Source organism: Chrysoperla carnea, chromosome 2 (genome assembly GCF_905475395.1).
Source record: "Chrysoperla carnea chromosome 2, inChrCarn1.1, whole genome shotgun sequence".
Classification (NCBI taxonomy): domain Eukaryota; kingdom Metazoa; phylum Arthropoda; class Insecta; order Neuroptera; family Chrysopidae; genus Chrysoperla; species Chrysoperla carnea.
The window spans coordinates 6,734,610-6,748,551 of NC_058338.1; the positions used below are offsets into that span (position 1 = coordinate 6,734,610).

A 13,942-nucleotide genomic window follows, 5' to 3' on the forward strand; every position below is an offset into this window, starting at 1 on the left:
GTGTACAATTTTTTCAAACCACATGGTATGTAAATGTTGTATGATGTATAAATTTTAAAAAGAAATCAACTTTCCTTATACATAACCTTTTAAATTTCAATATAAATGGTGTATTAGTGTTAGTGTTAGTGTTATTAATGTTTATAGTTTGTGTTAATTAAAAATATTTTATTACACATTTTATTCATATTCACCAAATATGGATCACAATCACATTACACTTTTAAATATGAGGGTAGCTAGACAGACTATCTATTACTTTAATATTCATTAGCTACTTACTTTACGCGACATTTTAAATTTTTCAATTTAAATACCAAAAAGAAAATATTTAAAACAATTTATGATATTATTTATTAGCATATAAAAATCGTAAAACGCATATTTCGTTAAAATTAACGAGAAAACTTATTATTAAAATTATAAAATAAACAAGTGAAAACAAACAATTGACTGAGTTAATTGTTGATATACCATGTATAGACAGTGTTGATTACTCTTATCACATTACACACACACATACATGTCACACATATATAACTGATATAGCCATAACATACATACTATACATTTTACGCATAATTTGCGCTCTCACGGATAAACAGTGATGTTTACCCAAAAATGTTTTAGAAAAAAGTTGTTTAATTTTTTAGAAGAAACATTTTTTACGTTTAAATTTTTGTTCTATCTCTAACGGCTTACAAGATGGGTCCTACGGACCCAAGACCCAATTGACCTATGTTGCTCATTTACGAACTTGACCTCACTTTTTACGTCCTCAGCACGCTATAAAAATTTCAGCTGGACATCTCTTGGTTTTTGAGTAATCGTGATGACAGACGGACAGACAGACGACAGACAACCGGAAATGGACTAATTAGGTGATTTTATGAACACCTATACCAAAATTTTGTTCATAGTATCAATAAGCGTTACAAACTTGGGACTAAACTTAGTATATCTTGGTATATTTCATATATACATGGTATAACTAGATGTGAACGACCAACGCATGTACAAACCTATTTTTTTACATAATTAAACAAAATGCCATCGTAATACTATTTTGAACTTTATAAACTGTATTTTAAATCTTATCAATTTTATTTTGGACCTTAATAACTCATAGATCGGATATAGCGACCAATTGTCTTTGCAGCTATTCAATAATAACGACATACATATGTACATGTATAACCTATACATACACTTTCACTTTTATATAAAAATATACATATCACTTATAATTACGTTTACTGTTCCCTTTACTGTCGTTAAAACTGATTTTGACTGTATTATTATTATTAACTTATTGAATTTACGTATCATTTATCAAAAAAAATCACGCAAATCAGACAAACGAAATAATTTTCATTGTAAAGAACGTATTATTCCACCTTCCACCTAAATATTTGGTATGTAAATCGGTTACATTAGATTGAATAATAATATTTATTTGATGATGGTGTTTATTTGCTAAATATTTCAAATGATCATTAACATTTATATATGATATTACGTAATATGTAAAGTATACAGTGTGTCAAACAAACTTTACATCATTTTATATCTGCCAATTTTGTACTTAATAATATTAAGTAATATTTCTGAAATATACGTAAATCTGGCGTGAAATTCTAAACTCGCACTTGATAGCTAAGAACACTCCCACTTAAATTACCTTTCAAACGAAACAAAAAAAAATTAAATCGGTTCATCCGTTTAGGCGCTACGATGTCACAAACTGACACACAGACATAGCGGTCAAAAGTTTTGGATCGGGGGTTAAAAACTATGGTATATATCGAAAAATTTTACTCTTAATTTTCGTTTAATTTACCCAAGTTCTAACAGAATCCAGCCTTCAAATTTGAAAAGTAAGTCTCAAATATTTCCATACACTCATTTTTTTGGAAACGTCCTTAAGACATGGTAAAATGATTTGATTGACAGTCCGGTATATGTATACTAAATAATAACATCAAAGTGTTCCTGTTGCTTTCAATCTTGTATTCTTGTATTCCTGTATTCCTGTAGTATGTAGTATATAATATATAGAATGTTTTTAATTGAATGAACTTGATCAATAGTCTTTAAAATTAACTGTATCTATATCAGTTATCAGCTATCTATAGATACAGATAGATAATCAACCAATCAATTTTATCTATACATCATACCACACTTCAAATAATTCAACCAATCAAAACTTACCCACATTCTTCCATTCTAATTCAAGCATAATATCTAAATCTAAAAAAACTTTCCTATAATTATTAGTTTACTTTTTAAGAAATAGGCTTCGTAAACTTTAAAAAATTATAAGTAATCATTATTAAGGTAGTTTTGGTACCAAAAAAATGGAAATGATCCAAAAACTTGAAAATCAATTAATCATCCTTTTGGTGTTAATACATATTTAAGTAAAATGTTTCAACCTGTATTTTGCAATGAATTATAATGAATAAATAATAATCACCTTTAGTTTAAATAGAAGTAATTAAATTATTAAATGTTTATAAAAATTAATTAGTACAAACATTTTAATTTCAATAAAATAAAATAAAATACTTAGATTTAGTTAGAGTAGTTAATAAGAATAATCATAGGCAGTTCAATTCAGTTAAGTTTAGTTCAGTTATTGACCTTATTTCTATTCTAATTCTAATATTAATCTAATTCTAGCACTGGTACTCATACTCATATAATATAAGAATTTTAATTAATTTTATTTATTTAACAACATTATAATTTATTAACAACTTATATAGAAATAGGTGGCGCAAACACACTATATACAATATACAGAGTGTTCTAACTTTTTATAACGCTACACGATATTTGAGGTTACACTTAGTTTTTGAGTTATTGTGCCCTTTGACAGACGGTTTCAGGATTGTATAAAAAATCCGTTAATATTGTTTTATTCTAAACAACGTATTTCTTCATTGATAAAGTCCCAAAAATTACAAAAATTTGGTTCATTTGATTTGATGATTGATCATATCGTAACACTACGAAATTACATCGAATCATTAATCGTCATATTTGTGATCTCAGTTTACCCTAAATCGAAAATTTCTAGAGATATTTTTTTTCGATGCACTTCTTAAAAAATTTTCTGCGTTTAATTGTTGCTTAATCTTGTCTTATCGTTCGGTACTTCAATGAAAAAATACTTGAACAAATGAAAATTTAATTTTAGAGGAATAAAATTAATAACTTAATTAAATAAATTTGTGTGACTAAAGTGTATATTTTTACTACTCCCGACGAGTCGAACCGACTGTTTAATATTATAAAATTCATTTTATTCACTTATAATTTGTCGTTTATTAACAAAGATATTTTTATTAAATATAGATCGCTAATAAACCAAATAATTGGAATCGAGTCGAATATCCCAGATGATTATAAACAAATGAACTGAAACTTTGAATATTTGTGTCAAGATGATTCCAAAAATGTCAGAAATGGTTCACGTTTATTAAAATGCTATTATCTTCTAGTCGTAAGGTATATTCCTGATTCGAAAGACAAAATTTATATTCTTGATTTCGTTTAAGAAAATTAGTGATGAAACTCTGGAGTCAAGTAAATTTACCTAACTCATACTCGAATGAAAACGAATTTGACTCAAACTTTGAATGTCGTATTTACTTACATTTAATTAAAAGCCTGAAAAATAAGTTTCAAGTTTCTAGCTTTAAAAATGACGTCATTTCTGTACAAACTTGGATCTCTCCTATTTCAACCTCTTACAGCCCTTTTTGCATTAAAAAGTATTCTATGTCCTTTCTCAGGCTCTAGAAAATCTCTGTATCTAATTTCATTTAAATCGGTTCAGTAGTTAAGTATTTAACAATGGGTATATCCCCAATTTTTGCCTACAAATTCCTACCTGTGCAAATATTGTGAAGTTTCTTCTCATTATTCCTAATTAGATATTGAATTAGTTGAAATTTCCTTCTTACTAATAATTTCTTCCTAATTTTCGTCTTACTATTCTTACGTGTAGGAATTGTGGGGAAAATGTTTAAACAAATCTTGCTCAAGTTGCAAGGAGTGTAAATAGTTAACTCGAGTACCATTCGACTGATTCCGAAAATTCCACTCGAGTCACATCACTAAATGAACTAGTATTTTCCATATAATAATAGTCAATCACAAATTCTATTAGAAATGATAATGTGTATGTAAGAGCGATCTAAGCATGATGTATAAACATCTATGTATATTATTATTATATGGTAATCATGGTTGAGATCAAAAAAGGTTATTCCAGAAAATTAAATAATTATGTTGGTAACTGTTTATTATTTAATAAACATCTTTTAATTTACATTAAACATTCTATTACAACAACATATGACAACCTTTAATGAATAATTTTATTTCGTATTCATAAATTTATCTTATATATAGAAAAAAATTAATTTTAAACACATTCAGTAAAATATCAAGATAGAATTACACAAAATACCAGTTCTGCGAAATTTCCGAACATTTGTCGAACAAATCTACACTTATATAATGGTCGTATAAAACCTCATCTCGTTTTTTTCTGATCAAGGCAGTATTTGACTATCTTTGTTTAACGAATTTAGTGTAAAAAGTTTAGCATCTTTGTCTTAATCATTGGCCTTGGTCTTGCAAGTCTTGTTTGGTTTTGCATATGTGTAAGAGCAAGATCAAAATACACCACCAAGTATGCTAGACCAAAGCAGTTAATTACAAAAGAACCAAGACCCATGTGTAAGACAAAGAACAAAGTTCAAATGTTAAAGATAAAGAAAGTCAAATTAGCCTTGTTTTGTTCTTGGTAGTCAAATAAAAATTTGAATCTCAAAATCATCCAAATTAAGACAGCGATATCTACAACCTACTCTAGAAGTGATTCAATTTTTGTTGGCTTTCAGTGTACATTCTACAATAAAAGCAAACTACAAGTAATAAAAGTTTAGTAGTTTTTATCACCTTTGGTGTACCTACGTCATACCGTTATACGTGACGACATTATCATTACAATGTTGCAGTCAAAATTTATGGATTTCATTCTCGAACACATGCACTTACAAAAACAGACCAGAACGAAAACAGATCAATGATGCAATGATGGTTTGAAATTGAATGAACAAACATAAAAAAGCTAGATTTTTGCTAACAATTGCCTAAACTATTCGGTTTACAAAAATGTTTCAAACAAAAAAATATATATAAAATCTAAAAGGCTATAAAAATCATATAAACTAGGTACTACACTTTTCCCTACTATCGAGTTCAATATAAATGGTGTTGTTATTTATTTAAATGTCACGTGACGATGACACTGACAAGACAATGATGAACATGTACCTTCATTAAGTAACACTACACCTATTGATAATGAGTTCGACTACGACACTGGCACACCAATCACACTATTCAATATATACAATAAATATACAAGATGGAGCTGCTATCAAAAATACTTTGCATAAAATTATATCGAAAACGAATTTAAAAAGTCTTGTAATTTACTCCAAAACATGTACAAAACAAAAGAGAAAACATTTTGTCGGGTAGAAGAAAAAATTCTAAGGAAGATTAGCGTTTTAGAATCGGATAAGTCGAAACACGGTATTTTGCTTTTATACAGAACAATGTAGTCTACATGACTGTCAAGGAGTGGTTATGTTTTTCCCGAGTAGTTTTTCGCGGCTCAATGGATTTCAACATATAAGGTATCATTATAGTTGTCTCAAGAACCCAAGTGTTCTTAGGTAGGTTTTTTAAAAAACAAAACAAAATGGTGGATTTTTGAAGCGAAATAGTAATACTTTAATAAAAAAAATGAACAAAACCTATCGAGTAGGGTATCAAAATAAAGGAAATTAAAAGGGGATTACAAAATATTTATACGTTATATGTTTTAATTTAATTAGGAAGAATAAATTGGTTTAAAAGTTTTAATATAATATAATGAGAGGGTTATTTAATGCTGAGACTCTATAAAAGTCAAAAATAAGTCCAGTAGTTTACATAACGACTTCAACAGTCGCGGCCCAATAAAATCTAGACCGACACAAACCCTTCCCAATAATGGCCCCGACTGTTAAAGGCTATGTAAACTACTGGACTTGTTTCTTCTTTTTCAGATTTATTTAACGCAGTCAAGTTTTTATTTCTTTAATTATTTATTTTATATTGAGAAGTCCTAGAGAAACAACCTCAGACTTAAATTCTTCATAAAAGATTGTCTTATTATGTACGGCAAAAAAAAAAAATTTTTGACCTTCAACTATTCTTAATTCGAATTCGTTCAAAATTCTTTAGAAATTCACTTTATAAAATACTGATAAAACTCGAATGATAACACAGTGTCATTTATTATCCAGGTAAATTTTTCACGTTCTTTAAGTTTGAATTCAAAAGAAAAATCTAAACTTTTTGGTGGGGGTACATTCTGTATATATGTATTTATGTAGAAGTTGATAACGAATAATAATATAATGATACCGAGGAATTATCATATTCGTTTACTTGGTAATTGTAAACACTGTAATATTGATTTTCTAACTTAGATTAATTTATTTAGAATAAATAATCTAGAAAAATTATTTTTAATTGGTCTGAATATACGTAACTAAATAAAGATATTCGAGCAGAGTAGCTTAACAATTTTAGTTAATTGTATAAATATCTTATATATAGACAATTCAATTAAAAGTTCGTACCTGAATGACCGAGTTTTCTCGATATTTTTTGAGTTAAAAAGACTCAATTTTTATCACTAATATAAGAATCGTTTAAAATGTCTCAACACAAATACCAATATACCAATTTGAATGTCCCAGTATTGTACTTTATTCGTTAACTACGATATACGCCAATAGAAGTCAGGAAGAGTCATATTTTGCAGTTTATATTTCAGTTTTACCTAGTTCGATTTTTCGCCCCAAAAAACCCTTACCTAAACTATACGATTTTCGAAAGAATGTTTCGAACAAAATATGTTACTTTTTTAATCAATAACAGCTTTCTAATTTAGCTTGAAAACCTAGTTTCAAGCATATGTCAACTTAAAAAAGCACCGTGTAAAAGCTGCTCAAAACCGACAAATTTATCAGAATACGAACCAAGAAAATCGCTTTATGTACTCAACTTTGGACGAATTATGGTGATATGGGAGAGGTGACAATTCTACATATCTTATTTCTTTTGAGTTATTTAATTTAGGCTAGGATATTTGGAATCACTTGTTTAAAAAAGTTTGGGAGAGGAGAGAAGCACTTATGACTTTGGAGGCTTATATTTTGCGAAATATTCTTCTAAAAATCACATTATTTTTCCTATTTCCCACTTTTAAAGACGTATCCAACACTTAGCGGTTCTACAAAAATTTCCATAGTATTTAATTAACTGTACACCTTCCCCCTTAATAAATGTATGATTCCAGTTTCACTGTATTAAATAATATAATTAATTTGTTTGTATTTTGTTTTAGATGTGACGTCCGGTGAACAAGAGGATCTATTTATTCGTAAATTACGACAATGTTGTGTAGCATTCGATTTTATGGACGCTACGGCCGACTTAAAAGGTAAAGAAGTCAAACGTGCTACGTTAAATGAACTTGTGGAGTACATTACAACCGGACGTGGTGTGCTTACCGAGCCTGTTTATCCTGAAATTATTAAAATGGTACGTATGAATCTAGTATTTAAAAAAAAAATATAAAAAACTATTATTGGGTAAATTTAAAATGAAAATTGCATACTTTAAAATTCATATATTTAAATTAATAGCAGAAACAAAATTGATATTTTAAAAATAATAATAATTCGCTGAATACAAGAGCACAATCAGATTCAATATTCATCATACTCGACTACACGAGTGTCTGAGACAGAGACCTTCACTAAATCGCACTATTATAATCTTTTATTTATTTATATATTTCATAAGCAGACTATAAACATCATAGATGTTTGTACTAACAGCTAAGATCGCTGATCTAGTATTAGACTATAATTTATTATTTATTCTCTGATATCGGCCCTCTATTTTTATATATAACATACCATAGCCCTGACCGCAAAGGAGGCCTTTTGTTCCCAACAAAACTTTTATATTCCCCCTCTGTATAGATTCCGCTGGGAATACAAATTATTATGCTATTCCAAATGTGGATCTCTGATGATTCCATTTGGAGGACGATGAAACCTCCACACATGTCATTTTTGTCACTTGCAGAAATTTGTTGCAAAAAGAGTGTCAGGTATGTATTGTTTGGGTCTGAAACCTTGGACGCATCAATCCTTGTAGAACTTTCAGCGAAGAATCTGAGGGTTTTCTGTGTGGCGTATGACCTCGACAGAATTCTTTAAATTAATCTGCTTAAAATAACACCTCTTACCTGTTGATGTCTTTTCTTCGGGTGATAGTTTCTTCTCAAGAAGGGCACAGAAGCGTTCCATAAATATTATCCTAATTATAGAGCAGGCTCTGGGAGATAAGCATGATGAACGGTATATCCCTGTCAACAAGATTACTGTAGGAACCTGGAGTTGTCACACTAGAAAGGAGGAAGAGACGAAGGCTAATATCCTTTTATCTAGTATCTCTGTCTTGAGTCAGAAATTTTTGGCGACCACCCGGGAACGATATTTTCCTGTCAACAGACGAAGGCTCCTTTTACCTATCTCTATCTTGCGTCAAATATTCTTTGGCGACCTCCCGAAATTAAAATTTATCGATACCAAATCTCATCTGCTGTATTTTTTCCACAATTTGAAAATATGTTGATATTCTATCAAACAGTTTAAAGTTAAAATGGAGTATTAAAGAGATTTGACTGTAAAAATATTTGAGTCAGATAAATATTTGCTTTGAATATGATATTTTAAATTACTAAAGTTTATGGTTAGTTAATTTTCTATTTAAGTAGTAACCTATCTAGCAACCATCATTCAACGTTATCGTTCTTAAATTAAAACCATATTCAAGAAATACGATTACGATCAAACGTTACGATTTTTCTACGTAGTCTAGGAGCCAGATGGGATATCCAGTTCAAGTTTTTTTTAACTCGCTTATTACGAAATGATCATTTTTTCTGTTGTTTTAAAGATATAAAGACATAGAAATCGTTTTTAGGATTCCGCTGTCAAATGGTAAAAAAGAGTTCCTTATAAATTGTATCTTTTGTACATCAGAGGAAAAAATTGTCAAGTGATCTTTTTTCTTCAGCTCAATATATGCCCAGGATGTTTGTCCTTTAATTTTAAGTCCACTTAAATGAGTTAAACTTATAATAATCTTTCTTTTGTAGATATCAGCAAATCTATTTCGAACATTACCTCCAAGTGAAAATCCAGACTTTGATCCAGAAGAGGATGATCCAACGCTGGAGGCGAGCTGGCCCCATCTTCAGCTTGTATATGAATTTTTCCTACGATTTCTCGAAAGTGCTGACTTTCAACCCACCATAGGCAAAAAAGTTATTGATCAAAAATTTGTTTTACAGGTAAGAAAAAATAACAAACTAAAAATATATATTTGAAAAATAATAAAAATGATTTATTCTTTTTTTCAGTTGTTAGATCTATTCGATTCAGAAGATCCTCGGGAGCGAGATTTTCTAAAAACAGTTTTGCATCGTATATATGGCAAATTTCTTGGCCTACGAGCATTTATTCGTAAACAAATTAATAATATATTTTTAAGATTTGTCTACGAAACTGAACAATTTAATGGTGTTGGAGAATTATTAGAAATTTTGGGAAGGTAAATTTTATTCATTCATTTTTTTCATGTTCTTTTAAGTTAGAAATCCGATTAAATATAAGCCGATCAAAGATTCGTCCCATTTATTTTAAATGTTGACCGAGTATTTTTTTGGAAGCGTAACTTAAGAGCAATAGTTTCCCGCGGTATATTTGACAAACCATTGTCACTCATAAGGGCCACGCTTGCCGAATTTTTCTATTTTATCAGCACGCTTAGAAGAAAAAACTAAAAAAAAACTAGTTGATTTGACGACTAGATCATTAGTTCTCAAGATACCGCTAAAAATTTCTCTAAAATATAGGGTTTCGTATGATAAGGTGGGGAGATTGGGTCACAGTGGATCTCTTTTTTCCTTAGGATACTCTAGGCAAGTGCCCAGGGCAACACAAACGATGGAGGCTCCTGCTTGTCCTCAAAAAAATCATTCTTTGTAGTCGTCGTTCCATTCTACGCAGTAGGTGCGTGTTTCAATGACAAAATAATATTTGCAATAATTTTATTCGATTTGCCAACTGTAAAATACGTAAAATGAGACGAAATGCGGTAATGACATTGAATAATTATGTAATTAGCACACCTGTTAAATCGAAAATCTTATCTAAAGGCTAATATTTTTAATTTCGTGACAATCAATTTGTTTATACAATTTGAAATGAAGTTTAACAAAAAGAAAAGAGGTCCCCGTGATCCATATGGGGTGCTAACTCTCGGACTATAGTAGAGAATAACCTGAGATAAAAACATTGATTTTAATATGCTTGATGATTTTATTTTGCAGTATAATAAATGGATTTGCGTTGCCGTTAAAAACAGAACATAAACAGTTCCTTGTGAAAGTGTTAATACCGTTGCACAAGGTGAAATGTTTAAGTTTATATCATGCACAATTAGCATATTGTGTTGTACAATTTTTGGAAAAAGATGCTACGTTAACTGAACCAGTTGTACGTGGTCTACTCAAATATTGGCCAAAAACATGTAGTCAAAAAGAAGTTATGTTTTTGGGTGAAATTGAAGAAGTATTGGATGTTATTGAACCAACACAATTTACTAAAATACAAGAACCATTATTTAGACAAATATCTCGTTGTGTAAGCAGCCCACATTTTCAGGTAAACTACCAATTAATTTATTTATTTATTCTTGTACTCACTGTACCATTCTTGAGTTTTTCATCAGATCGAAAGGGTAGAAAGATAGTTTGTATATTTCTTATTTTGATTATCCTCATCTACAGCTTTATCCTTCGTCATCGCGATTTTGTTCATAAAAACTTTGAATCGAGTTATTAAAACCAAAATCTGTGAAGGATCGGTCAAAATTTATTCTCCTTAAGTGATAAATTGAAATTAATTACAATAAAATTTGTATGTTTTTGATTTAGGTTGCTGAACGAGCACTTTATTTTTGGAACAACGAGTACATAATGTCATTAATGGAAGAAAATAATCATGTGATTATGCCAATCATGTTCCCAGCTTTATATCGTATTAGTAAAGAACATTGGAATCAAACCATAGTTGCACTTGTTTATAACGTTTTGAAAACATTTATGGAGATGAATTCTAAATTATTTGATGAACTTACGGCTAGTTATAAAGCTGAGAGACAAAAGTATGTATATATTTTTATTTTATTTAATTATAAACTTTACCGTATTTATTCTTTCTCCTATAAATCATTGAAATTGTACGAAAAACGAACTGATTAAATTTTTCTATTTAATTTTGATTCGGAAAATATCAGATTTCTATATTATATGGAGTTACTCAATTTTTTAGAGCCTGGCAACAGTGTACCTTGAATGAAAATCTCAAACATTCTGATCAGCCTTTAATATTTTATACGCAAGGTTGAAACGTTGAGAAAATTTATTTATTAATTTGATATGTTTTTTTAAACGTGTACATAAGTATTTAAACTAAAAATTGAGTATGTGCAGTGAAAAGCTTGTTTATTTCTCTTTAAAATACGCTTGTATTGATCTTTATACGAGCTTTTAAGATCGAGTTATTTGCGAAGAAAATAGACTTTCGTTACTTTTTAAACTGCCGTATTTCCTTGCGCCACGCTTAAATCGTCAGATATTGAAATCCTTTTTAGCATGTAATTAAGCCACCACATGTTAATCTGACGTTTAACATTTTTTCGTAAACATCATTGTTTACCCGTGAGTGCGCAAATAAGAAAAACTTTGTTGTTTATTAGTTATATAGTGGTTTTGTGAAATATTTTCGAACCAAAACAAATGGTAACCGAAAGACCGCCATAATTACAGTTGCAACAATTCAGTCACTTGTTTTTAAAATGATTTTTTTATTTATTTTACAGAGAAAAAAGACGTGAAAAAGAACGTGATGAGCTTTGGAAACGTTTAGGTGAATTGGAAATAACAACTAAAAAAAATGTCCATCACAGCCCAACAACAACTAGTAACAAAAAGTGATAGCCAATCACCTCCTAGTGTCCCTCATTCATTATTAATAATAAGAATAATAATTAATTATAAAAACAAATAACAACAAGTCATTGAAAAAAAAAAAACAAAAAAATCAAAAAAATCCTCTTGCGTTTTCCCTTTTATATATTTGAATGAAAAAAACAAAAATCACGAGACCCCAAAACATTTTTTTGATAGAGATACGATACAACGAGATCTATTGTTGTGTGTGTCACATCAAAATAAAAAAACTAATCAGCCAGTCACAGACACATAGACTCCTGATTATAATAATTAATTATCTTGTAGCAATGAAAAACAAACAAAATTATTTAAAAACCAATCATCATACTTACTACATTTATATAAATCAAAACTTAACATTTACTTGACATTTTAAATGACTCAAGGTTGTGTCCAATAAAATCAAAAAAAAAATAATTGTGCTAAATTATGTCTTGTTTGTTAACGGTCGTCGTCAGGTAAGTCAGAATCCATCTTTTTCATCACACCCACAACACATACATACACACACATACATATATATTCACAAAAAATCCACATCCACAATCTTTTTTCTGCAATGGCTGCTAAAAAAAATTCATCATCGTAGAGACCAAAAAAAATAAAATAAACATATTATAAATATAAATATTATACAAATTAATACTTTATCAAAACAAAACACACCGCCATTTTTAAAAAATTTGTTTTTTTCTTAATAGGTTAGGTCTATTTAATCACCTCCCGCCCCCAACTTTTCATAGATTTGCGCTAATTTTTTTTTTTTGTTATCACTACTCAACAACACATGATTAATGATGGAAGTTAAATGTGATGCGATTAAGTGTGTGATTGTGATGTGTATTGAACGCGAATTTGGTGTGATATAATGCGTAATTCGAAAACAATCGATGATTCTTTTCTAGAAACTTGAATTTCTGGAAAAGGATCGTCGATTGTGTACATTCCTAATCGATTACTAAAATAAAAGAGAGATGACAGTGATATTTGTCGTAAAATAAGTGAAGAATTCTCAAAATTTCGAGATCATGCGGATGCAATTAAGATCACATTCGATGTAGTTCGATAATCCTTTTCTAAAAGCTTGGATTTTTAAATTCCTAAAAAAGAGTTAATCGAGTACTGAAAGAAAAGCGAAAAGACAGTGATATGTATTCGAGTTATTTTTAGAAACAGGCAAAGAATTAATTAGCGGGGTTTTGAACAAAAAAGGGAATTAATGCGAGGAATTTGAACGACGAGTGTTAAAAAAGGAGCGCGAGTTGAAAAAAAATTGAAATTGTTGCCGTGGAAAATGAAGAAGCGGGAGAAATAGAAATAGATAGTTCTCAGAGTTCTGCAGTTCATACAAGTGTAATTGAGGAGAAACCAAAAGACATTTTGATTTAGTAGCAAAATATTTTTCACAAAAAGTTTAACATGGGCATCATTTCAGGGAAATTGGTGCTTTAATTATCGTAATGATATAATACATAAGATACCCCTCTTATGGATTCCTGACACGTAGGCGAAGGGGTACTCTTTACCCTCCAATAACCTGTCACCTGAAGGTACGACATCTCCGTGTAAGAAATGCTATTGAAGCAGATGAAGTTATAGGATTCTGTCGAGGCTAGACGCCACGCAGAAAGTCCACAGCATTTCCACCGGAATTTCTCCCAGAATTGAAGAATTTATTAACATCAAATTATTACTTGTAATAAAAAA

General features: G+C 29.6%; 1 protein-coding gene across 2 annotated transcripts in view; it reads left to right on the top strand.

Annotated features, from left to right (window-relative positions):
• Positions 1-13,499, top strand: part of LOC123292337 (serine/threonine-protein phosphatase 2A 56 kDa regulatory subunit alpha isoform) — a 66,639-nt gene extending 53,140 nt beyond the window's left edge. For both annotated transcript variants that reach the window (XM_044872961.1, XM_044872960.1), the window contains 6 exons: positions 7,487-7,683; positions 9,314-9,508; positions 9,578-9,768; positions 10,550-10,883; positions 11,156-11,385; positions 12,103-13,499. In XM_044872961.1, the coding sequence (XP_044728896.1) occupies positions 7,487-7,683; positions 9,314-9,508; positions 9,578-9,768; positions 10,550-10,883; positions 11,156-11,385; positions 12,103-12,217 (1,262 nt within the window). In that variant the 3' untranslated portion in view covers positions 12,218-13,499. The remainder of the gene's footprint in view (positions 1-7,486; positions 7,684-9,313; positions 9,509-9,577; positions 9,769-10,549; positions 10,884-11,155; positions 11,386-12,102) is intronic.
• Positions 13,500-13,942: the final 443 nt, after the last annotated feature.